General features: G+C 49.8%; 1 protein-coding gene across 3 annotated transcripts in view; it reads right to left on the reverse strand.

Annotated features, from left to right (window-relative positions):
- Window positions 1–9,841: 9,841 nt before the first annotated feature.
- UBOX5 (U-box domain containing 5) overlaps window positions 9,842–26,329 on the reverse strand; it is a 35,716-nt gene continuing 19,228 nt past the window's right edge. For 2 of the 3 annotated variants that reach the window (XM_080813176.1, XM_080813177.1), the window contains exons 2-5: window positions 18,090–18,184; window positions 15,193–16,393; window positions 13,125–13,286; window positions 9,842–10,600 (exon numbers count right to left, since the gene is read on the reverse strand). In XM_080813176.1, the coding sequence (XP_080669302.1) occupies window positions 10,392–10,600; window positions 13,125–13,286; window positions 15,193–16,393; window positions 18,090–18,143 (1,626 nt within the window). In that variant the 5' untranslated portion in view covers window positions 18,144–18,184 and the 3' untranslated portion in view covers window positions 9,842–10,391. The remainder of the gene's footprint in view (window positions 10,601–13,124; window positions 13,287–15,192; window positions 16,394–18,089; window positions 18,185–26,329) is intronic. The other variant, XM_080813175.1, reaches the window with a different exon arrangement.

A 26,329-nucleotide genomic window follows, 5' to 3' on the forward strand; every position in this document is an offset into this window, starting at 1 on the left:
TGCTAAGGGGCACACAGAGTTGATTATACTAACCCAGATTTTTGTGTCAGTGTGGACTTTTCATAGTAAAGAGCTGGTGTGTTTTTTGCTTTTGTTTTAGTTTTTTTAAGTCTCAGCCCCACCTTTTGTGGGACCTGCGGTAAAATATGATCAAATACTTAGAAGTTTTTAGGTCAAGCTAACAAAACATTAAATGAAATATGTTCTATCCTCTTACCTTCACAAATACGTGCTCAAAATGACAAGCCCGGAGGTGCCTGGGTGGCTCAGTGGGTTAAAGCTTCTGCCTTCAGCTCTCGTAATGATCCCAGGGTCCTGGGATCGAGCCCCACATCGGGCTCTCTGCTCCGCGGGGATCCTGCTTTCTCCTTTCTCTCTCTGTCTGCCTCTCTGCCTACTTGTGATCTCTGTCTGTCAAATAAATAAATAAAATCTTTAAAAAAAAAATGACAAGCCCGGATTCATATCGGGAATCTGGGGCTCTTCGGAGTTCTACAGTGGAGCCTGGCAGCCAGGGGTGGGGAGTGGGGGTCTGTAGGGAGCTGGCCTCTCCCTGCAGCCTTGTTCAGTCCCACATCCCGAGGGACACGCGTGCAAGTGGGCGCCCCAAGCTGCAGGCTTGGACTCTGTCCGTGCGCCTCACACTCGGCCTCCCCCTTCCCCCATGCAGGTATGTGTGCACACTTCAGGTGGGCTCACCTGAGCATAGACCCAGACAAGAGGCCCCCTCCCACCCTAGAAATGGTCATGGGAATGTTAGGCAGAGTGTTCCAGGCCACAGCCCGCAGGGTCCCCATTAGGGGATGGCATAGCCCCTGGTCTCACCCGGAGGAGGTCTCTTAGGCATTACTGGCCCTTGAAGCCCTCAACGCCTGAAATCCAGAGCCAGCAGACCAGAATGTGCCAGAACCTCACTCTCAGGAGGCACAGAACTCCAAGGGCTCAGCTGCTTCATCCCAACATGCCACAGGACATGGGGGTCCAAACCAGAATGTGAATGTCAGTTTTGCTATCTTCTGGCCCTTTCTGGACAATCCTACATTCCCTTCATGTTCTTGAATGTCTGTTGCCAGCCCATCTTCTCCTGGTTCTGTGTTCTGTAACAAGGTTGGGAAAATTTGAATAAAAGGAATTTACTGGAAGGCTATTAAGAGCTCATAATTTAGGGGCACCTGGGTAGCTCAGTCAGTTAAGTGTCTGCCTTCAGCTTAGGTTGTGATCCTGGGGTCCTGGGATCGAGTCCCATGTCAGGCTCCCTGCTCAGTGGGGAGTCTGTTTCTCCCTCTCCTCCCCGTGCTCTCTGTTGCTATCTCTGTCTCTCTCAATTAAATAAACAAAATCTTAAAGAAGAAATAAAGAGTTCATAATTTAGGGGAAGAGCTAGAGACCAGGCTCAGAAACTGAGCGATTCTGGAGGACCATGAAGCACGAAGCCAGGAATGCCTCCTGAAATGGATGTGTCGGATCCCCCAGCGGCAGCCCTTGCTATGGGGATTCTTGTACTCGTGACTTATGAGGGAGGGAGGGGCCCCGGGAGTGAGGGAAGCCAGACAGGACAGGGGAGGAAGGCAGGCAAAGATGCCTTGTCAACTGGAGTCTAGGCTCGACCTGATCCCACAGGGGCTCTGAGTGCGAGTGACACCAGAGCTGCCCTACCTCGAGGCAAGGGGGTTGGTTTCTGTTCTACATCTGGGCATGAGGTGTTGGTCAAGGTGGTTGGCGGGGAGGAGATCTCCTAGGCATTTTCTTGGTGAGGTGGCTCCCGTTGGCTGAGGGCCAGTCTTGGGAGATGGGTCCACTGTAGGCATATTCATGGCATCTGGGCGACGAATGGACCTTGCGGCAGCAACACCCCCTGTAGGATGATTGCCTTCAGCTTTCTTCCTCGGCTCAGGGTCACACTCCAGGGAGGCGTGTCTATTTGGCGTAGCTGGTCTCCTATGCTCACCCCCTTAGGGATCTCAGTAAAGCTCCCTTGGCCTGTATCTGATGGAGAAAGAAACTGAAGCTTCAGAGAAGCCCAGGGTGATACTATGAAGCACCAGTGGGTGCTGTAGAGCTAACCCCCCCCCAAAAATCCACTGAGATATTTTTCTGAAATCAGAACCAGAGTCCAGTCTTTAATGCCCACACCACCATCCTCAGCACAACGGAACTCCCCCACCTCCAGGTGGACGTGTACCCCCAAGAATGCTTTAGTCACGTGTTTCCCTGGCTCTCTGAACCTCCAGACAGTGTTCTTTTCTTCAGTGGGTTCCGGGCCCTGAGGGGGCTCTTAAGGAAATGCCTGAGCTAGTGGCCAGCCCTGGTGCACACATACGCAGGTCACAATGTGAGGGCTTAGCAGAGGAACATCTTTGGGCCTTCCCCTCCCTCTCTGTGCTAAGGATGACTCCGGCTTTGCCTTCCTGGCTTCCCCCCACCCCCACCCCCACCCCCAGCTCTCTCCATAGCAGCTGTCTAGGATCTTGTCCTCATCCCGATTACTACCACTGTGCAACAAACCTCTCCAAAAGGTGGCGACGCAGAACCACCACCATCTTATGATCCTAGATTTTGAAGGTCAGGAGTCCAAACAGGGCACAGCAAGGACAGTTTTCTCTGCTGCACAGTGATCGGGGCCTCTGCTGGAAAGTGTGAACAGCTAGGGGCTAGAATCATCTAGAGAATTCTCCACTCACTTGCCTGGGCACCTGGGCAGGGATGACCCACAGGCTGAGCTCAGCTGGGACTGCCATCTGGAGCACCTATTGCCCTGTGGCCCTTCTGTGTGGCTTTTCACAGCTTGGTGGCTTCGGGATACCTGGACCTCTTAAACAGTCCAGCTCCTGGAATGCTTCAGGAGTGGTCTAGCGAACAAGGGCTTTAAGAGTGCTCCAGAAGTGAGGCACCTGGCCCGCTCAGTTGGAAAGGCATACGACTCTTGATCTCAGAGTTGTGAGTTCGAGCCCTACCCTGGGAGTAGAGATCACTTAAACATAAATAAACTTTTAAAAAAGAAGTAAAAATGAAATTGTCACAGTGGCATGAAGTCAGGAGGAAAGGACATAGACCAAGCTTTGAGACTGATTTTTCCAAGGATTCTGGGAAAGGAGGAGATGGACCAGCTGCAGAGAGGTGGCGTGGGAGGTAGACGGAGGAAGGGGGGCTGTTCAGGAGGTGTTACTGAGTAACAGCCTGGGGTGAAATGGCATTTGGGTTGCTGAATCTGTTTCTTTTGCCCCAGAGCGCCCTAAGACTGAACCTCAGTGGTCACAGCTTTGCAGGTGGTAAGCAGACCCAGCACGGTCAGATCTAGCCAGCCACACCCAGCCTGCCCCCAGAAACCTTCAGGGTGGAGGCGCCTACTGTCATTTCCGTCATCTCATTACCTAGGGTCAATGTACAAGGCCATCTCATGCATAAACGCGTGCCCCAGCATCTCATTTCCCCTGGTGTTCATGCTCCCCTGCCCCTCCTTGTTCCCAGGGGCCAGATCCCCCCAAGCCTGATCTCATCCTTTGGGTGGGAGGGAGAGGAAGGCAGGAGAGAGGGGTTCTCTCTGGAGGATCCTGGTTCCTGAGACGGGCTAATTACAGGCTTCCTAATTAATGAGCAATGGGGTTGCATTTCATCAGCTGAGTCACAATTGATGTCTGGGCTCTGGACCCAAGGGGAGGGTATCAGGAACCATGGGAGGGGAGGCCAGCCTGTCTCTCCCTCCCCCAACCCTGATTTTCTACCCACCTTTTCTTTCTTCCTCTCTTTCTTCCTTTCTTTCTTTATTTCTTTCCTTTTCTTTCTTTTAAGAAATCTCTACACCCAACGTGGGGCTCAAACCCACAACCCCAAGATCAAGAGTCAGATGCTTCCCCTGCCCCACCCCCGACTGAGGCAGCAGTTGGGGGGGATGCCCTACCCACTCTCTTTTCAAACCCAGTTCTCTCCACTGGTTTAGAGACTATCAGACTGCCCACCTTCATCCCTACTCCTGTCTTCTTCCCAATGTTGACCTTCCTGCAACAATCCCCCAGTCTGTCCAACCTTCATGCCTTCCCACCCCACCAGGACCACGCAGGGCTCGCGGGGTTACTGTTTCCCACTCTTCCAGTTTCTCTTTCAGACAGCGTCTGGCTCAGCCACACACATCACACATCTGGGGTTGCCCTCTGCAGGGTGGCAAGCCCAGTGCAGGGGTTGGGTGGGTGGGCGGGAAGGCCAGTCCCCCACTGCAGTGACCGCAGCCTGCCACAGACCATTCCGGGGCCGCTCTGCACCTGCTCCTTCCCTGTCTGGCTCCTTGCTCCTTCCCACGTCCTCCTCCTTAGCAGCCGCATATGACGGGTACTTTTCCACTCACATTTCAACCAGATTTCTCCACTTACATGAAGTGAACTGTGCTGAGTCTTTGTTGGGGGGGGGGAGCAGCTTTTATTTTTGTGCCTAGAGGTGTAATATTCTTTAATGTTCGAAAGCTGTGCTGTAGCTTGGTCGTGAGTTGTTATTCCATAATTAGACTTTTTGGGGAGCCTCTGGTTCTAGTTTGAATGGTAGACTTGGGCCGGAGCAGAAAGTCTCCTGTAGGTCGAGGAGTTGCTTGGCCCCACCAGACCAGTGCTAACGGTGGTGCCTCTGTGCCCTGCCTGGGGTACCAGTTCACTGGAGGCATCCTTAGAGGCCGTGTGGTGACAACATCCAGGCCACCCCTATAGAGGGGACTTGAGTCTGCTCTTTGGCAGCCCCTGCCACCAGTAGGGCATCCCAGGGGTTAGGAGTGGCCTTGGAGTCAGTCAGCTGAGCTCTTCATGGACCTGAGCCTCAGTTTCCTCATTCAGGAGTTAAGGATTGGGGGGTGGTGCTGGCTCAGTCTGTAGAGTATGTGATCCTAGTTCTCAGGGTAGCGAGTTCAAGGACCTTCCCCCCCGCTTGGCTGGAGAGCTTACTTTAAAAAAAAAAAAGAGCTGCAAAAATTAAATGAGGTCATATAAATAAAGCACTCAGCAGAACGCCCCCTGCCCCCCACACCAGAGTGTACTCAGTACTAGAAACTTTTTTAAAAAACTTTTGAGGGGGGCTACCTGGGTGGCTCAGTCTGGTAAGCATCTGCCTTCGGCTCAGGTCATGATCTCGGGGTCCTGGGATCGAGTCCCACATCGGACTCCCTGCTCAGTGGGGAGCCTGCTTCTTCCTCTGCCTCTCCCTTCACCTGTTTCTGCTCTCTCTCTCTCCAATAAACAAACTCTCAAAAAAAAAAAAAAAAAATAAGAACAGGAGCTAAAGCTGGAAAGGATGGCTCCAAATCAGCATTTAAAAAAAAAAAAAAAACTTTTGAGGGGGCACCTACGTGGCTCAGTGGGTTAAGCCTCTGCCTTCCGCTCGGGTCATGATCCCAGGGTCCTGGGATCGAGCCCCTCATCGGGCTATCTGCTCAGCGGGGAGCCTGCTTCCCCCTCTCTCTGCCTGCCCCTCTGCCTACTTGTGATCTCTCTCTGTGAAATAAATAAGTAAAATCTTTAAAAAAAAAAAAAAAAAAAAACTTTTGAGGGACGCCTAGGTGGCTCAGTGGGTTAAGCATCTGCCTTCAGCTCAGGTCATGATCCCAGAGTCCTGGGATCCAGTCCCGCACCAGGCTCTCTGCTCAGCGGGGAGCCTGTTTCTCTCTCTCTGACACTCTGCCTGCTTGTGCTCTCTGACAAATAAATAAATAAAATCTTTTTTTTTTAATGAGTATGTAAATGCCTCTTCAAAAGCCATTAAAAAAACTTTTGAATTCAAAGTTTGTGGGTGTTTTTTTTTTCTTGAACACACATAGGTGGCCTTCAGAGTCTCCATAACTTCCTTGATGAGAACATACGCAGTATCACGTGCGTGTAAACCACTTGTTCCTTGGCCCTCCGCAAGGGGGCGACACGGCTCCTCAGGCCCCGCGGGAGACCTGCGCCCGCGGCTCAGGTTGCTGGCCGGTTCAGGTGGCGCCAGAATTGTTCTCCCGAGTTTTGCCAGACAATCTTTGGGCTAGAATCCTAGGGGCGGGATGGCGGGGTCAGAGGGTCCACGTACATGTGACTTTGCTAGAAACTGTTACTTGCCCTCCCCTGAGCTCGGACCCCTCGCATTGCCACCCGCGGGGCGCGGCAGCACCTGCTAGCCCACAACCCCAGCGGCCGAGGGCGGCCGGAATTCGAGGTGAGTGCCCACCTGCGACCTGCGACCTGCGAGCCAAGAGATGGTGGTTCACGGTTGCTTTATCATATTGTGAGCAAGGCTGCGCATCTTTTGACATGTTTAAGAGACCGTGTGCACTTCTTTATGAATCTTTATTTTTAGAAGTTCTATGCGAACCATTGTAATACACTTTACAAATATATCTTCCCAGCTTGTAATTTACATTCTCACTTTGCTAATGGTAGCTTTCTTTTTCGATGCACAAGGTTGTTTTGTTTTTTAATTTCAATGTAGTCAGATTTGTTAGTCTTCTCCCTCACTGTATCTAGATTTTTAAAGAGGGGGGCTTTCCTTCCTCACTCCTGGGCTCCCAGGCATCCCCTCATTTAACAGTTTCTTCTAGTTCTTGGATGGTTTCGTTCTTCCGGCAGCTCCAGCACCACTTCGGGAAAGATCCATCTTTCCCTGTTGGTCGGCTGGATTTTTAATTGTTTGATTGGTCTGTGTCGTCAAAGGTTAGTTCTCCCTACCCAACCCAAACTGTTCTTCATTTTCAGGGTTTTCCTGGTTATTCTGGCTTGTTTTCCCAAATGATTTTGATAATAAGAATAGTGTCTAAGACAAGGGCAAATGTCCATTAAAAAAAAAAAAATACGGTAAGGGAGGGGTGCCTGGGTGGCTCAGTGGGTTAAAGCCTCTGCCTTTGGCTCAGGTCATGATCCCAGGACTGGGATCAAGCCCCGCATCAGGCTCTCTGCTCAGCAGGGAGCCTGCTTGCCTTCCTCTCTCTGCCTGCTTCTCTGCCTACTTGTGATCTCTGTCAAATAAATAAATAAAAATTTTTTTAAAATACGGTAAGGGAAAGAGTAAGCAACAGACCCACAGAGCATGTATACACATTTTTCCCCTTATAGGAAGATATTGTAAGGAGGTTTAAGAAACCCAGAATGTTCGTGTGGTCCTGTCTCAATAATATGGTGTGGGTAGCATTGTCTTGCTATTGGCACAAACCTTGGTGGAGAAAACTTGCCGAAGGTGACCAGTCTGCCTCTTCTTCCTTCATACCCTGCCACTCTGGAGACCTTGGCACCCCTCTGGACCGTGGCACTTCTTTGTAAGAGAGGGAGTGTGTTACTGTGGGGTGGGGCCCCAGGCTGTGGCCTCCACAGGTGGCTGGACAGAGCATCTTTGGCTGATTCCCAACCCAGCCAGACCCCATCAGCCTAGAACTGGAAGGAAAGATCTGCCGGAGCAAGCGGGCCAGAGGCTGGGTGGGCCAGCACAGGCTGCGGAGGGGCTGGGGGGCAGCTGGGAGAGGGCAGGGGGCGGAGGGGGGCACCTGCGAGGGAGGGGACAGCACCGAGGCACCCCGCCCTGCAGCCCTCACAATGGCAGTCAGCCCAGTATCACAACCCCACAGGCAGGAGCCAAGCAGCCAAACAGCGGCCTGGAAGCCCCGCAGGCAGCAGCTTCCTCCAGGGGCAGGTCTCTTTGTTGCAGACCTACTTACAGCAACCTCCCCCCACCAGGCAGAGGGCTGGTTTCCTGGGGGATGGAAAAGCTCCTGGTGGCAGAGCGGCCTCAGGCTGGAGACCCACGGGAGGCCACCGTGCAGCTGGGGGCTCGGGGCCCCAGGTGCTGCGGGGAGCTGCGGCCGGGCTGCCAGGAGATGGAGTTCTCCGTGAGTACCGAACAGATGCTCATCTTCTTCCTAGCAGTCTGGTTCTTCTACTTCTTCTTCCTTCAAGACTTATTCTGAGCAGCTCTCCTTCCCACTGTCCCGGGGCTGGCGGGCCAGAGCCCGGAGCGAGCTGGCCGGTCCCTGAGCAGAGGCACAGAGCGGCCAAGGGCTGAAGCCTTCCTTAGACCCGCGGGGAGGATGGCCAGGACGTCAGGTGGCCTTGCTCCTCGGAGATGAAGATTTGGGGCCCAGCCTCTAGCTCTCGGACGGCTACACACCCCACACAGGCTTGGTGCTGAGTACACGACAGGGGAAAGCGGAAGACGTGTGCCCCCATGCGACCTGTGGCCGGGAGATGGGGCAGCGGGCCACATCAAGGCTTTGTGCTCTGGAGTCTTCCCAGAGTAAGTGGGGCCCAACTCCGTGCTCCCTGTGGAGCTGTTCTGTGCCTGGCCCGGAGCGCTGCTGAGAAATAAACTGCCCTCTGAGCCTCGCTGGCAGCAAGAGAACTATTATTCCCATTTTCTAGGGGAGCGAATCAGCCCAGCAGCGCTTAGCGCTATTTCGGGCAAGGGCGGAAAAGACCACATCCTTTTGGGGGACTCTTCAGAATAAGATAAAGGGGCACCTGGCACACATGCTGGTAGAGCATGTGACTCCTGATCTTGGGGTTGTGAGTTCAACCCCCACATTGGGTGTAGAGCTTAAAAAACAGTAAGATAAAAATGGATGCATGTCCAAGGATGTGGGTGTGGCTCCACCTGGGCATAGGACAGGAACTGTCCTCCCCAGTGGCTCCCAAGCCTGGTTTCCCACCAGGGCCATCTGGGGAACAAAAGCTGGTTTGAAATGCAGATCACCAGGCCCCTCCACAGGTAGGGAGGCAGCTCGGCCCTTACCTGGGCATGCCTCCTGCAGAACCCACGGGGGGAGCAGCTGCTTCTGGCTCCCTGGGGTGAGGCAGACAGGATGCCCCCCCCACCCGGGGAGGATTCCTGAGTGGTGAACCTGCTCCAGAGGGCTGAGTGGGCTGCTACCCGGCCAGAGGCCACCACAGGCTGAGGATGTGAATGGTCTCACCCCTAGCATGGCTTCTGCTGCAAATGCTGGGTGGGGTTTTTCTTACAATACAAGGAGGCAAAGAGGGTAAGGCAAGAATCTGGAATAGCTTAGACCTTTAATGTCAAAGAGCACCCAGGAGCCTCACTGGCTAAGAGGAAAGCCCACCAGCGCAGACCCTGAAGTCTCAGATGAGGCTGTGTGAAGGGAAGGGCCGCAAGAGGGAAGGAATTTCTTCTGGGGACACACAAATCCTCTAGGAAACTCTAGCCCCAACCCCAGATCTCTAAATTCCTGGCACTGGACTTGAGTCCAAGAATCAGAATTTTAATTAGCTGCCAGTGTAAGACTATAGCTCTGCCTCCTTCCCTGGCAACCCACCCTCCCCGCCCAACCGCCCTGGGACAGAAGCGACAGCAGGCCTGGGGGGGGGGGGGTGTGTGCAGAGAGCAGGCAGCTGGAATTTCCGGGCAGCTTGAGGCCCTGCAGCCTGCCCACGGACTCACAGGGGAGCGGGGAGCGGGGAAGTGCCCGGTGCAATTTCTCACAGATGTTCTTGCAGGGACTAGAACCTTCCACGCAGTCAACAGTTGTAGGAGTACAAGTTACCCAGGGACTTCACAAACTAAACTCTGCATGAAAAGAACGCAGCCTACTTGTTCAAGTACTTCTGACAAGGGCCCCGTGTGGCAAAGCTCCGTCGGCCTCAGAGGGCAGAACCGCCAGCTGGGCTGAATGCAGCTCGGTGGGTGCCCAGCCTCCCCACTCGCGCCCACACCCATGTGCAAACCCTCACACATCAGATGCATCTGAAAACGTGACTTCTCATCCCTTCAGGCCACGGACCTGAATTGCAGCCTGACCGGGTTGCCATGACAGCTTGAGGCTGCCCTGTGACAGCCCCAATTTGTGTGGGTGCCGGTGGGGGACAGACATATGACGACAGACAGGCACTTTGTCAGGAGGAAGCCCACAGCGGACAGACGTCAACCATCGCTTTATTAAGGCTCGGAGTGGTCTGCCAGTCGGGGGCTGAGTCATTCACTGAGACCCCCGCCACCAAGCACTCCCGGGTGACACCAAAGGCAGAGGCTATCTTCGAGATCCCGAGCCACGGTCTGTTGTGCTCCACTCACACCCACCCTGCAGGGCCGGGGTGTGTGTGCGGGCAACATGGGGGGGCCCGGCTGGCTCTCTCAGCCCCTGGGCTCTGGCAGGGGTGGGGGGTGGCAGGGAGGCTCAGGAAGGCAGGGATAGGTCCCCCATCCCTCCCAGCCCAAACTATGGCTTTGTTATCCTATTGCCATTTGAGCAGGAGAAGAGTGCCCCCTCCTACCCTGCACTCTGGCCCTGGCCTGGGTGCTACACTGTGAAAGGAGACAAAGGGAAAGCCCCTGGGGAAGAAATGGCCCCTCTGTGCTTGGGACCTGGCCAGACCTCAGGGATTCTTGACCCCATTCCCTCAGCGACTCCCCTCGGTGGGTCTTCTCAGGCTGAGGCTGATCACTCAGAAGTGGACCCGCAGCACGTCCTGGCTGGCAAATGGCCGCTGGCAGGCTGTGCAGGCCATGGGCAGTGAGCGCTGCTTCTCGCCCAGGCACGGCCGGCACAGGAGGTGGCCACAGGGAAGCTGGTACACCGGCTCCTTTTTGAAGTAGGGAGAAAACACTCTTTTGCAGGAGGTGCACTCGGGGCCTGGGATGCTCCCAGGCTGCTCTGGTAAATTAGGGAGGAAAAGAGGCCAAGGTTAGGGAAAGGCGCCCCCCGCCCCCTGGGTCAGGCTCTGTCCCAATGGCCAGGCAGATGCCTGGAGTGGGACAAGAAGCTTCCTCACCCTCCACCCCTGCCGCATGGCTTTATCCCTCCCGGGGCCACTTCGAGCTGATCTGGGAGGACAGGGTCTTGGGAAGACTGGGAACCTGGGAGGCCTCCCCTCAATGATTAAATCTTGGTGCTCCAATGGGTGCTCAAGAAAGAACTGGCTTCTGAGGGCAGGCAGGTCACACCAAGCCCTCCCTCCCAGTCTTCGAGCAGGATTTACTTTCCACTGGGACAGGCTGCCAAGGTCAGAGTGGGGCACAAGCTCATCTTGACAACAAAACTAAGAGGCAAGAGGCCACAAGACAAGTAAAAAGCAGGGAGGGGTCAGGTGCAGCAAGGCCACCCAGGTCAGGGGAGAAAGGGGGGCACCAGAGGGGTGGGGCTAAGGTCTGTCTGCAGGGGAACTGCAGGCTGGGCCCGGCATCTGCTTCTCTTCTGCTTCTCTTCTCAGTGCCCCCCTGAGCTGCCAATCCCCTTCCGGTGCTGCAGGCGCTCTCTTTCCCTGCTTCTCTCAGGAGGGTGCTTTGTTCCCCAGTCCACACCCCTCTAGAGAAGGCCAGGGGGGCCTCTTGGGGGAAGAAAAGGGACTAGCCATGCAGAAAGGGATAGCAAGTACAAAGAATGGCTGGTCCAGAACCAAACCAAACCAAGAGAATAGCTGGTCCACTAAAGAAAGACAGGACCCAGAGGTGTGATGTATGAGACTGGCTTCAGGTGAGACTGCAGTGGGGGGCGGGCCAGGGCATGCAGGACTTCACAGGCAGCAGGAAGATTCCAGGCTCAACCGGATGCCCTGAGAGGCGTCTAAGAAGTACAGTGCCACAAGCTGGCTGACAGCACACGAAGACCCCCTCCGGCCCCTGGGGACGACAGGCAAGGGTGGCTGCTGGGGAGCCGCAGGGCTGCTGCAGGGGGTGGGGGGCACGGCACAGGCGCCGGGGCCAGGGGGCAGCAGAGAACAGGGCTCTGAGGCCCACCCGGAGGAGTACCAACAAGACTTGAGGACGAATGAGTATCAAGAATGCTGAAGGAAACCAAGGATGATGTCCGCATTACAGACCTGACCAAAGGGCAAAAGAAGCTGCTCTCTTTTTTTTTCTTTTTAAAAGATTTTATTTATTTGACAGAGAGAGAGATCGCAAGCAGGCAGAGAGGCAGGCAGAGAGAGAGGAGGAAGCAGGCTCCCCGCCGAGCAGAGAGTCCGACTCGGGGCTCGATCCCAGGACCTGAGATCACGACCTGAGCCGAAGGCAGAGGCCTTAACCCACTGAGCCACCCAGGCGCCCCAAGGCTGCTCTTTATCAGCACTGGGGTTATGGCAGGTGCGGGGAGAGCTCTGGAGGGTGTTTGCAGTTCTGAGTTAGAATTTCACCCAAGAAATATCCATGAGTTTCCCATGGGGAGGGGCCAGGCAGCTGTCAGGGAGGCTGGGGTCTGAGCTCCAAGGAGAAGGGGTTACCGGTGAGCAAGGGCAGTCACCGGCCGATGGGCTCTTGCTGTAATGACAGAGAGGACAGAGAAGAGGGTCTAGGTCCAAAATCTGGAAGAGGCAGAAGAGTCAGCAGTGGAAACTGCAAAGGGATGGTGGAAAAGGGAGAAAAAGAGTGTACCATCCAGAAGGCCAAGAGAGGAGGCGTTTTGGGAAGGCGGGGCTGGCTGGCCACATCAGACACTGCTGAGAGGGTGAGCGATCACTGGGTATGAAGCCCATGGAAACCACTCGTCACCTGGACAAGAAGGTTCTGGGGCCCGGCCAGGGTGGAAACATAATCAGAGAGACAAGAGGGGTGGGGATGAGAAGCAGAAGAGGTAAGATGGCCCAGGATCCAGAGGAGAACGGCCCGGCTCTGGATGGGCAACAGGAATCGAGCATCCGCCTTATCATGAGCTTCCTCAGGCTTCATCCCATAAAAACTGTGCCAGCATTCCAGCAGATTCTCTCACTTTATATCCTAGCTGATTCTATCTAATGTGGTTCCAGATTCAGGGTAGGCAAAAACTGGCTCAGTAAGCCATCCAAGTTCTTTGCTGAAACACCAGGGAAAATGTTGACAGGAAGGGACAAAGAGGACAGCCCCAAACTCCCTCCACAGTTACATGAAATAAACTACCCAGGTGTCAGATGGGAGACAGACTAGATATGAAAATTAAACAAAGAAGGACAAACGTGAAACACCACAGAGCTGCCAAGCCCTAAGTCCATAGAATTACTAAGACTTAACCAAAGAAAGCCTTTCTTGTGAAGAGTTACACTTCACAGGAGCCCCTCAACTCCCCCTGGAAAAGGAAGGAGACCAGGGTCTCCGTGAGCCTGGGTGCCAGGACTGAGGAGGCCAGGCATGGCGGTTGGCAGAGCCCCAGAGGCAAGGCCCAGCCTCCTATCCCAGGGCTCCCAGGAGACAAATGGGGCCTTGGTTACCCGAGCAGGAGCCTGGCCTCCAGGAGGTGCTGCTTTCTCTTGTGCCCAGGTGCTGGAGCTGCCCCCTGGTCAGCCGAGCCGTGAAGGAGGGCATGGAGCCAAGGGTCGACGTCAAGGCAACTTCCAAGCTTTGTGACAGCTTCTGCTCATGGGACACTGGACCTGACAAGAGATGCACAGACCACAATATCCAAAGAGAGGTTCAGCAAAAGAGAAGAGCAACCATTAAGTCCGTGGAGCACTGACTACTTGAACGGCACTTCCAGCTTCAAATGGACACAAATGTGAAGCACTCCCCCCCTCCCCCTGCAATGTCCGCTAGTGGACTGTGATGACCGAATACCAGCAGGTAAAGCCCCACCCAGCTTTGCACGGTTCCTGGGCTCTGCTCTAGTTTTCCTTCTCCCGGACAAACTGCTGGCCAAGCCCGGGCCACCTGGTGGCTCCCCTGTGGAACTGCACCCTACTTTCTGCAGGTCTTGCAGGCCAAGGAAATGATGGGGCAAAGGCCCAGCTTTGTGCCCCTGCTCCCTGTCCACTCCCTCACCAGCAGCCTTTCCTCATCTCCTCCCTTCTGGGGCCCCCGCCACTCCACAGGGTCACTGGCTAGCACCTCTGGGTACTCGTGTCCTCTCCCTCCTGCTGAGTAAAGCAAAGTGGTCATTACCAAGTGGAATAACAGAGACCTCACTCTGCCCACACCCTCTCGGTGTGGTCCACAGAAAGCCCACCAGCGGGCTGAGGGTGAAGACACCGGGGGAGGGGGACAGCTGTCCAAGAAAGAACCCAGAGATCCGCCTGGTAGCAGGGTTCTCAACACCACCCTACAGCGGGGATTAGAAGGCTTTGTCTACAGTTTGTAGGACTTGCTTGGGGCCCTGAAGCATAAGTCTGCACCGGCCTATGTCACCAACAAATCTGTCAAGGCCAACACCACCGGAGACATCAGGGTCTAAGGATCTTTCCTTGTCTCACCCTGCTGCACCTCGAATGCTTCCGGGAGTTTCTGAGGGTCATGTTAACTAAAACTTATACTCAAAACCAGATGTCACCTTTTAAGCATGCTATTTACCGAGGGTTTTTATAATGAGAGGAAATCAGAAGAATGATAAAATCTAAACTAATTTTCATAAGGAAAAAGAAAGTGTCAAAGAGCTACTACCTCGAAAAGCATGTGGCATGGACAGTCACAGGCCAGCTCTACCAGATATATATAGGAGTAAATGATCCTGATACTATTATAGTGTTCTAAAGTTTAGTAAAGGAAAATTTCTTAATTCTTTATATGGAGCAAATAAATCTTTGATAACAAAACACAACCAAAGTTGGCATATGCCCATGCATACATACACACATACACGACAGGCCAAATTATCCAAAATAAAAAACACTAGCAAACAGATCCAAGCTGAACATTAAAAGAAGCATGACCAAATGGAGTCTCTTCCAGGAATGTAATACTGGCTCAATATTCAGAAGCCTATTAATGTATTTTTTCACATTAAAAGAGCTCAGGATGGAAAATCGTACCATCCTCTCCATTGACACTGAAAAGGCATTAGACAAAACTCAACCACGAATCTTCGGTAAAAACATTGAATAAAAACAAATAAACAAAAAAACCACCACTGAACAAAATAGGAACCAATGGTGTGGGAGAGTGTCTGAAATGGTTCCCAATGAGACCCACCTCCAGATACTCCTGCCTTGGGTACCCCGGTACCCCCTCCACTGGAGTGTGGGCTGGACTTTGTGACTCGCCTCTAACAGAATACAGCAAACAAGATAGGATGTCACCTGCACGACTGGGTTATACAAGACTGTGACTTCCATCTTGTTTGCACACACTATGACCATGGCTGCGGAAGACCCTGAACCAGGTGTCCCTGCCAAACCACGCCCAGATTCCTGACCAGAGAAGCTATGAGATCACGCATGCACGGTGCTTTACGTCAGTATGTGTGGGGCGAATTTAAGGTGGCAAAGCAGAAAGCACAGGGCAACGGTGCCAATCGTCACCTAGGAAGCACGGGGATGACCATGGACATGGATGTAGAACACGGAGTACCTGTGGAGCAGTCCATGTGTGTCAGGCCCAGCTCACTGGCAGCTTTCATTTTCTTAGCGGTGTGCTCTGAGGTAGTGGGTGAGACCAGAAGGCTTGTGGTAGAAAAACAGGAAGTGTCGATACCGAGACTCCCGTCTGGGGCGCGTTCGGCCTGCTCCATCCTCCTCTTCCGAGAGGGCAGAGTAATCGAAGACGGTGTCACCGCCAATGCAGTCTGTGCTCTCCCGAGCAGATGGCAGCCAGGGATGGAGTGCTGGAGCAGGAAATGGTCGATCCGGGCCTTCAGGGAGGGGTGAGGCAGGGGCTGGGAATGCGGGGTAAAGGCTACCCCCGTGAAAGGGTCGCTGGGCACGCGGCCCCACACGGCTTCGCTGCGGTTACACTTCTCCAGGGTGCTCTGGTCAATGACCTTGCCTGAGGGCAGCAGCATGGGGCAAGGCATGATCTCCAGGGTGATGGGATCCAGGAACTCCTCGGGCACATCCCGGATCACCTCGGCGAGCTCCTGCAGGCTGGAGGGGGCCTGCTGGCCCTCAGACAGGCCTCCAGGATCGCAGTCACTCTCCATGGGCAAGGCTGGGGCCTGCAGAGCCAGGTCCTGAGGGAGACTCTCAGAGGCCAGCAGCAGGACGCTGTCTATCACCTCCTGAGAGCAGGTTTTAGCCGGCTGGCCCCACACTTCCAACCGTTTGATGCAAGGGATACCGCTGCCTGTCACGTGGGTGATACAGATCTTGAGATGGGACACGTGGCTAAGAGAAAGGCCCCCTTTATTCCAGAGCTCCTGTGCCACAACAGCGGGAGAGGGGAGCGTGGCTTCCATTGGGCCAAAAGGTGGCCTGGCCTTGAAGCCCCTGTGGCTAAACACCACTTGGCTCTGGTTTTTCAGTAAGACTTTGCCTACCAAGGTGAACGCCTCCTTGTCCGGGATGGATGGCTCGGCCAGGCCCGGGGTCCGGCACTCGGGGGCATTCCAGGATGCTCTGCTGGACGAGGCAGATGTGTACATTTCCAGGCCTGTGACATTCTGGCTTCCCCCCACTGCGAGGTCTATGTTAATCCTACAGATTTCCACACTGAAGGGAAAGGAAACTGTCACATAGACTGGTGGCTTAATGAAATATTCTGTCCTAAAACCACGACTTCTCTTTGTGAGGTCTTCAGAGACGAGATTTTCTACTTCGTAACCATCAGCTGATATCTAGAGTTAATGACAAACATGAGATGCATTCATTTGATGCAATCCAAACAAAGACAACTAGTTTTCAAGAACTTGCCACTTCTAAGAAAATTATTTAAAGAAAGTATTAAGTTCCTCATTTAAAATGGCCTCTATTACACCAAATTCTCCTGTTTTCTGGGAGGTGGAGGAGGAGGCATTCAAGATCAGGTCAAAGGCCAAGGGCAATTTGTTCCCAAGTATAGCCCATCCTTTAAAAATACGAACTGGGACGCCTGGGTGGCTTAGTTGTTAAGCCTCTGCCTTTGGGTCGGGTCATGATCCCACGGGCCTGGGATCAAGACCCGAATTGGGCTCCCTGCTCTGTGGGAAGCCTGCTTCTTCCTCTCCTACTTCCCCTACTTGTGTTCCCTCTCTGTCTCTGTCAAATAAATAGGTGGAATCTTAAAAAAAAAAAATAAAAAATACAAGCAACAAAACTGTTCAACCCAACCAAAAATCCTTTCAAAATAAAAGGGCAGATAAACTAGTGGTTTGTTTTTTTTTGTTTTTTTTTTTTAATTTCAGAGGATGAAACCATAGAGTCTTATGGGAAAACAAAGATATTCATTAAAGTTCTTAATTTTGTTATTTGGACTCTACCAATTATAACAGTTTCCCTAGCAAGACACAATAAACAATCTTCTGGCACATCTATGATTGTTGGAGCTTGGTTAAAAAAAAAGGGTGTTCAGAAACAAGGACCACAATACTATGGAAAATCTAGAAAAGTGAATATGCTATAGGGGTGGGAGTATGGGTAACTTTTTCCCATCTTAAATTTCTAGTATTTGTTATAACTGGTAGAGATTTTAAGATACAGGTACCCCCCCACCCCAGGCATCTGAAAGTTCACATCACACCACTTTGCTTTTATAAAGACCTACATTAATACCTGTTTTTGCTAACCAAAAGAAATCCAGAATTCAGAGAATTTTTGCTTTTACAAAAAAAAGTCATTATTACACTAACATAGGTCTTTTGTAAAAGCAAAGCGGCCTAAAGTGAACTTCTGGAAAGCAGGGGATACTCTTCATCTTATGCCATTTCAGCTTATGAAAAAGGTTTCATAGGAATGTTCTTTTCAGATAGCAGAGAAGGGCGGGGGCGGAGGGTGGGGGGGGACCTGGATCTCTGTTGGAAGAAATCAGTTTCACAGTCTGGGAACCTGAAATAGTACGCTGTGTGCAGAAGGTCCAAATTAAGGGAGGGTTCAGATTTCCCCTTGCAGTATCCTTACTCCTTGTTCTGGGCTGTGGAAAGATAACCTCCTTTGTACAAAAGGGGAAACAGCTTGATTCAAGTAATAAAGAAGGAATCCAAATAACAAATACAAGCCATTATTTCTCGCATGAGAAGTAAGTGGGGAGAATGGCAGGGGAGAGACAGTAGCTCTCTACCTTCGCTAGGGCTTTGAGCAGGATTAAAATTTATCATCAGAGGGAGGAGCACAATGAACATGACCCTCCAGAAAAACAACCCACAGCTCACCTTCTAACAGTGCTGTATGACTCTAGAGGGGCAGTCTGACCCATGCTTACCTAAGTATCACCTGGTGGGATCTAAAACAGAGAAGGTTGTCATGATGCCCAAATCAAGTCCACGTACACAAGGTAGGAGTGGGGAAAAACATGAAAAGCAGCCATCTTATACTTATATGCATACTTGTTTTGTTTACCTTGTTGCAATAAATTCTTGGTCTGAACTGTGGGAGGCAAAGATTGATGACCATCTTTGTGGCTGAAAGGGTAGCTTCCAAGCATCAGAAACAGCCTTCAATAAAAAACAAAACTTGGTATTAGACAAGTTAAAGTTCAATTCTAAACTTTAAGGAGTTGATTCCTAAGGGAAGAGAACCAAACAGGGTAACAAAGACTTCCACGCACGCGATCATTGTCTCATTGCATCATACATGTGATGCTGGGGAAGAATGAGTCACCGAAAAATTTCAGAGGAGCCCTTCTTTTTCTTTAAGTTTTATTTATTTAAGTAATCTCTACCCCCAAAGCAGGGTTCGAACTCACAACCCCGAGATCAAGAGTCCCACGCTGCTCCAACTGAGCCGGCCAGGGGACCCCAAAGAGGAGCCGTCTCTTGCAGCCTGTGCAGCTTGGCCAGGACTGACAACTGGACCCTGTGGAGGCAAGGGACTGTCAGCTCTGCAAGGGGCTCCCCACGGGAAAGGGAGGGTCAAAAGTGGCAGAGCAAAGAGAACAGAACTACTCAGCCAGAGGGTTCCAAACGGAACAGGTCACAGAAAATAATCATAGTGGTAGGCATCTTTGTCATTTAACACCTGTTACTGCACTTTCATCTTTTTTTTTTTTCAAAGATTTTATTTATTTGACAGACAGAGATCACAAGTAGGCAGAGAGACAGGCAGAGAAAGAGGAGAAAGAAGACTCTCCATGGAGAAGAGAGCCCGATGTGGGGCTCGATCCCAGGACCCTGGGATCATGACCTGAGCCGAAGGCAGAGGCTTTAACCCACTGAGCCACCCAGGCGCCCCACTTTCATCTTCTTATTAAAACGAAAACAACTAGAAGGGTCCGAAATACCACCACTGAGAAACAGAAAATCTTAGACTTGGAAAGCACCTTAAAAGGACATCTAACCCGGGGCACCTGCATGGCTCAGTGGGTTCAGCCTCTGCCTTCAGCTCAGGTCATGATCTCAGGGTCCTGGGGTCGAGCCCCACATTGGGCTCTCTGCTCAGCAGGGAGTCTGCTTCCCCTTCTCTCTACCTGCCTCTCTGCCTGCTTGTGATCTCTCTCTCTCTGTGTATCAAATAAATAAATAAAATCTTTTTTTTAAAAAGTGGCAAAAAAGAAAAAAAAGGACATCTAACCCAAATAGCAATTTAATGACCAATGTCCAGGCTGGGGGAGAATGGATGAAGGTGGCCAAAAAGTACTAACATGCAGTTACAAGTTCTGAGGAGGACATGTATAGCATGGTGACTATAGTTAACAACACTTCACCGTGTATTTGAAGGCGGCTGAGAGGAGACCTTAAAAGTTCTCATCAAAAGAACAAAAGCTGTAACTGTATGAGGTAATGATTGTTAACTAAACTTACTATGGTAAGTATTTTGTATTACACACAAATACTGAAATCATTATGTGGTACATCTTAAACTTATTCAATGTGATATGTCAATAGCTCAATGAAACTGGAAGAAAAACAAAGATCAATGTCCAATAGCCTTTGGTACTCTTTGTGCAGAAGCAGGGAAGCCACTAGAAATAGCCCTTCTAGCAGCAGGCCTTGCCAATGGCTCCGAACTCCCTGGATGAGGCCAGCCAGGCATTCTGTGTTTTTCTAACTGGCAGACAAGACAACAAAAACTGTTAGCTCAACAGGGACAGGGCCATCGTCTGGGATCTGTATTACCATGAACAGCACGTTCCTTTGACTCAGGTCATGATCTCAGGGTCCTGGAATCAAGCCCCACTCCGGGTTCCCTGCTCAGCGGGAAATCTGCGTCTCCCTCTCTGTGATCTCTCTCACTCCCGCCTTCTCTCAGATAAAATAAAATCTTTTAAAAAGGGGGGGAGGGGTGGCCTGTGTGGCTCAGTTGTTAAGCGTCTGCCTTTGGCTCAGGTTATAATCCCAAGGTCCTCGGACTGAGCCCCCCATCAGGCTCCCTGCTTGGCGGGAAGCCTGTTTCTCCCTTTTCCACTCCCCCTGCTTGTATTCCCTCTCTCACTGTGTCTCTGTCAAATGAATAAATAAAAATCTTAAAAAAAAAAAAAAGAGGGAGATGAATCTGATGATGTAGAGAATCCTTGGCCTAAAGTCTCCTATTCTTTATGAACCTGTGTTGAAATTCTTAGTACTTCACTTTTGGAGGCATGCATGCCATCTCTGTCAGAATAGTCTAGAATCTGGCCTGGAATCAACATGGACTAGTTTATAGAATTCTTATTTTTCCCCAGGGAGAACTGTGTTAATAGTGTCTCCAGCTTCTGACACCTGTCTTGTTCTCCACAACTCAAAAATGAGTGTATGTGGAACTGCACCTGCAAATATTCTCAGGGTCCCTAAATGTGCCCCCACTTGGCCAGGAAACCAGAGTGCATTCAGAGTAGCACTGCCCTCAACTCTCCTGCCCAATTAGGGCAGTGGTTTCTTGTTAAGTTTTTCGGTTTTGTTTTCAATATACAATTAAGCCACTGACTACGGGGCGCCTGGGTGGCTCAGTGGGTTAAAGCCTCTGCTTTGGCTCAGGTCATGATCGCAGGGTCCTGAGATCAAGCCCCACATCGGGTTCTCTGCTCAGCAGGGAGCCTGCTTCCCCTCCTGTCTCTCTGCCTGCCTCTCTGCCTGCTTGTGATCTCTGTCAGGTAAATAAATAAAATCTTTAAAAAAAAAAAAAAGCCACTGACTTTAATTGAATATAGAAGTAGTAAAATGAATATAAAGCCCTGACCAAGGAAACAAAACACTTCCAGAAAAGCCAGCCCAAAGGGCCAAAGGAAAAGATGATAGTGACACAGAGGGTGACATAACGCATGTGCAAGTGCAGGGCTGGGCGGGCCCTGAGCAGATGGTGAGGTCAGCCACCACTGCAGGCCGTCCTCCTCCCAGCTTTGTCCTGATGGGACAGGGCTTTGCTAAGAACAAGCAAAGAGACAGAAACTGCGTTATTACATCAAAATACGGAGAGGTGGTTGAGATGAGTCAGATAAAAGGGCCCCTCGTCTGTAATCACCACCACCCCACTGTCCACTTCTTAAAGCCTTTTCTCTCTCTGACTTTCAGAGACAGAAACAAACCCACAGAGAAACACTGTCAGCTCCCTGAAGTGTTGACCGGACTTCCCAATGGGAGGCACTGATTTCACTAACCTTTACCTTTCCTCCTATCTCTTTGTTATCTTCTTGGGACACTTCATACTGAGGGCTTCTAACTTTCATTTATTCTACATATCATGAAATTCATTTCTCTGAGAACTTAAATGCCAGGACCAGAACAAGTCGGGCAGGGGGTGCTCTGGAAGCCATGACGAAGGGCTTATCTGTGAGTATGAAGGCAAATGGAAAAGTCTTCAAAATTATCCAAGGACCCAACTCAGTCGTAAATGGCACTGTGAAAGGAAGTTGCCCAGAAGTGACCACCCTCGGGACTACCCTGCCCTTTGCCTTTAACACTGGCTCACCTATCACCCGATACCTGCTCCCGTGGTCGGACTGGAGAGGTGACCAGAATGAGGGCAAATAGGGTCTCCAAACTTCAGCTACCTCATAACTTTAAAAATCCCACTTCAGACACCTGAGAGGGGAGACTGACTGTCCCTCCAATCTGTAGGACAATTTACAAGGTTTTGTCTGCACTGGGTCTCAGCCAACACAAACAACTAGTGAGTCATGAGACAAGGACCCTCTAGTAGCAAAACACAATTCTGGCTAGAAAGGCACATACATAAAATGGCTTCGAAGATGCCCTCAGTTCTAACCTTACTAACTGGTTAGCCCTCAAGTGGATAATAATGTCCTTAGTTTGCAGATGAAGATACTGTGGCTTAAAGAGAGGTGAAGCCAGCTTCTAAACCTTCCAAACCACGCTGGTTACTATCTACTTGGACATCATTTACCTGGAAGGATTTACCAGGAACTTTTTAAAAAAAAATATTTTATTTATTTGACACAGAGAGACAGCGAGAGAAGGAATACGGGCAGGGAGAGTGGGAGAGGGAGAAGCAGGCCTCCCATTAAACAGGGAGCCTGATGCGGGGCCCGATCCCAGGACCCCAGGATCATGACCCAAGCCAAAGGCAGACACTTAACCACTGAGCCACCCAGGTGCTCCAGGAACTTTTTTTTTTTTTTTTAAGATTTATTTATTTGAGAGAGAGTGTGTGTGTGTGTGTGTATGCATGCAAGCAGAGGGACGGGCAGAGGGAGAGAATCTTCAGGCACACTCCCCACTGGGAGTGGAGGGGGTGGACCACCCCCTCCACCCTGAAGCATGGAGCCTGACATGGGGCTCAATCCAATGACCCATTAACTCATGACTGGAGCCAAAAGCCAGAGTCAGATGCTTAACTGACTGATGCTTAACCCAAGAGCCCCTTACCAGGAACTTATATGGATACTTTGCAACTTTGGGGGGTTTTTTCCCCCTCTTGCGTAGGTCAGGCTTTCATACCATTCATTTCTTAAAATATCAATTCTCCCAAACCTAAATTAATGTGGCTATCCTCTACAATGTAGAAATCTGGAAAACTTGACCTTGACTGCCCCTTCCATATATTGGATCAAGCCTGAAGTTGTTTTTCTAGGAAAATCGTTAGACAAGCTAGCTCTCTATTCAAGCATCTTACCTCATGAGGCTTCTCAACCTAAGAGGCTGTTATTGCCATTAGCCAAATATTAAAGCGTATGGACCTATAGCTGACCAGACAGAGTTTACTTGTTCTCCACAGCATTTATCAAAATCTAATTTGAGAGAATATTTACAGAGACTGTTCAGTCCATCCACAGCAAATTTTCTGTAATGCTAGCCTAAGCGGCACCTCTCGTTTCCTGCCTGGCCCCCCAGTGGCTGCTGCATTCATATCCCACACCACCATCGGATAGACTGCTTAGCAGTGTGGACCCACAGCTGGAGCAAAAATACATGTAATTTGCTGATAAAAATTTAGTGGCCTGTCTGTGAAAATTCACAGGACACCAGGGTAGCACAACACATCAGCCAGGAATCATAACTATGGTCTCTATAATGTACCCCCTCCCCAGCGCCTCCTCAGGGCGGCGGCGTATGGGACCTTCCTCACGTTCATACACAACCATCACCACACTCCTCATCCCGCCACCAAAAGCCTTACCAACTATTCACTCCTGTGTGGCCCATGAGCAAGAAATTTCATAAGAAACACCTCTATGAAGCTGACTGCTGTTTTATTAGGTTATCAAGATGATCCTTCCTTACCCTGCATGGTATCCTCTCTTTGAGACCCATGAGAAAATTCTCTCTGGTGTCAGTACTAGGAAAAGTTGTTTCTTCCTATCAACTCAATATTTTATGATATGAACATGAATCATATATAATTGATCATGATCCTTTCTCTATTTTGGCTGTTGGAAAGCTCAGAATAAATCTGTGGCCCATCCCTCCAGATTTCTTTGCCTGAATTCTTCAGTTATTTTTATGTCATCATGTATATATACTTTGAAAGCTACCTTAAAATCATTATGGAACAAGACAGAGTACAATTAAGAGAGTAAAATTAATAGAGTAAAACTGCCCCTACCCCCTGCCCCACCATTCATGTTCTCTCAAATAAAATCTTTAAAAAAAAAGATTAAAAATCTTAAGTCAATTTTTGTCTTAGTATAATTTTGACTTTTTTTCTTTTTCCTTTTTTTTTTTTTAAAGATTTTATTTATTTGACAGAGAGACAGAGCTGGACAGCACAAGGAGAGGGAATGGCAGAGAGAGAGGGAGAAGCAGGCTCTGCACTGAGCAGGAAGCCTGACATAGGCCTTGATCCTAGGACTCTGGGATCAGCACCGGAGCGGAGGCAAATACTTAACCATCTGAGCCACCCAGGCACCCCTTGAATTTTTTTCTTAAGGGGTTCTCCATGTTTCTTGTTAAGGTGGTTATTTAGTAATAGGATTCTTTTATCTCATTAATTATTCTAACCAGTTCTGCTATATAGAGGAAACTTTTTCACTTGGATATCTATTTTATGTTCAGCTATCTTATTAAAACAATTGACTTTAACAGATTTTCAGTTTATGGGGGGCAGTGGTTTCCTACAGTCTCAATAATAATGGCAACCTCTTTCTCAAAACGGTGACCTTTTGTCTCCCATCTTCATTAGTAAGAACTTCCAGAATTACATGAAATAATAACAGAGTTACCAGGCTTGTTTTGTTCCATTAGAAAATCCTTCTAGTGGGGCGCCTGGGTGGCTCAGTGGGTTAAAGCCTCTGCCTTCGGCTCAGGTCATGATTCCAGGGTCCTGGGATCGAGCCCCGCATCGGGCTCTCTGCTCAGCAGGGAGCCTGCTTCCCCCTCTCTCTCCGCCTGCCTCTCTGCCTACTTGTGATCTCTGTCTGTCAAATAAATAAATAAAATCTTAAAAAAAAAAGAAAATCCTTCTAGTGTATCAGCTTTGAAATAATGCTGATTGAAATATTCTTTTTATGTTAATAAAGCATTCTAATTTCCAGAGTTTTCTGAAAATCAGGGATAGGCTTTCAATTCTGATCTCCTCTATATACTGAGTTTTATTATTTTTATTATCTGACAGACTAATGAGAGATAGCACATTTTTCTAATTTTAAACCATCCTTTCATTCCTAGGATAGGCTCTATTTGGTTGCAGCAGATTGTTCTTTAAAATGTTTTTTCAACTTCTACTGAATTTGATTGCTCATATCTAATTTTAGATGAGATATTATTGCACATTCATATAACATTTATAAGCCCTGTGCTAGACACTGGAATACAGAGATAAAAATGAAATGGTCAGGTGATGAAACTATTCTGTATGATACTGTAATGGTAGATACATGACATTAGGCATTTATCAAAATCCAGAGACCCACAGAACACAGTGACCCTTAATTTTCATGAAGTTTAGTTAATAATAATGTACAGATATTGGCTCACCAAATATAACAAATGTAACACACTAATGCAAGATGTTAGTAATAGAAGAAACAGTATACAAACAGGAGGTACACAGGAACACTCCATATTATCTGCTCAACATCTCTGTAAACCTAAAACCACTCTAAAAAAATAAAGCCTATTTTTTTTTCATTTTAAATCTTTTTTTTTTTTTTAAGATTTTACTTATTTATTTGAGAGCGAAAGAGAGCACAAGCACAGGGTGGGCCAGAGGGAGAAGCAGACTGCGCTGAGCAGAGAGCCCGATGTGGGGCTCGATCCCAAGACTCCAATACCATGACCTGAGCCAAAGGCCGTTGCTTAACCAACTGAGCCACCCAAGCACCCCTTAATCCTTTTTCTTTTTTTTAACCTTTTTTTAAAAAGTAATCTCCATACCCAATGTGGGGCTCTAACTCACAACCCCAAGATCAAAAGTCACATGCTCTACCAACTAAGCTAGCCAGGCACCCCTAAAAAAACAAAGCCTATTAATAAGAAGAAGAATGGTGGGGAAAGCGATGGAAACAACTTAAACAACTGGAAATCAAACTGGAACAAATGACTGTGCATGGAAGAAGAGTGGCAGAGGCTCTGAAAACATCTTACAAATGATAGTATCCGTTTCTTTGGCAAATCGTGATGTCCAAACTGCAGGATTCTATAGGAGCTTGGCTGCCATCGAGGTCTTCATGTGATCTTATCACCTCTCTAGTTCCAACACTCCTGATCATTTAAGGTCAAGTGCCTCCTGCCTTGATGCTTAATCCAGAAAAAAAGAATGGCTCAGCTCCACATATTAAAATCCGAACAGCCTCACCCAGGAAGACTCTCCTCAGCCCTGCCTGGGAAACGGCCATGTTACCTGAACTCTTCCAAATACTTAAAGTATTTACTTATACATTTACTCCGGTAAATACTTACAAATGAGAGCCTCCTTTTCCAAAGCTGGCATCTAAGAACAAGAGAGACTGGGTCTGAGTATAAATTGAGGGCCACGGATCATGCCTCAATTGCTCTGCAGTTCAGAGAAGTAGCCTGGAGCCAGATAATGGAGGCATTCTAAGACGGCAAGATAATACAGGTTTATAAGCAGATAACAAGTCAATTTTCATTACAGAGATTTTTTTTTTCCTTTCTTAAAATATTTCAGATAAAAAGGTAAAGAATATAGGGGCGCCTGGGTGGCTCAGTGGGTTGAAGCCTCTGCCTTCGGCTCAGGTCATGATCCCAGGGTCCTCTGCTCAGCAGGGAGCCTGCTTCCCCCTCTCTCTCTCTCTGCCTGCTTCTCTG

Source organism: Martes martes (assembly GCF_963455335.1).
Source record: "Martes martes genome assembly, chromosome: 9".
Classification (NCBI taxonomy): Eukaryota; Metazoa; Chordata; class Mammalia; order Carnivora; family Mustelidae; genus Martes; species Martes martes.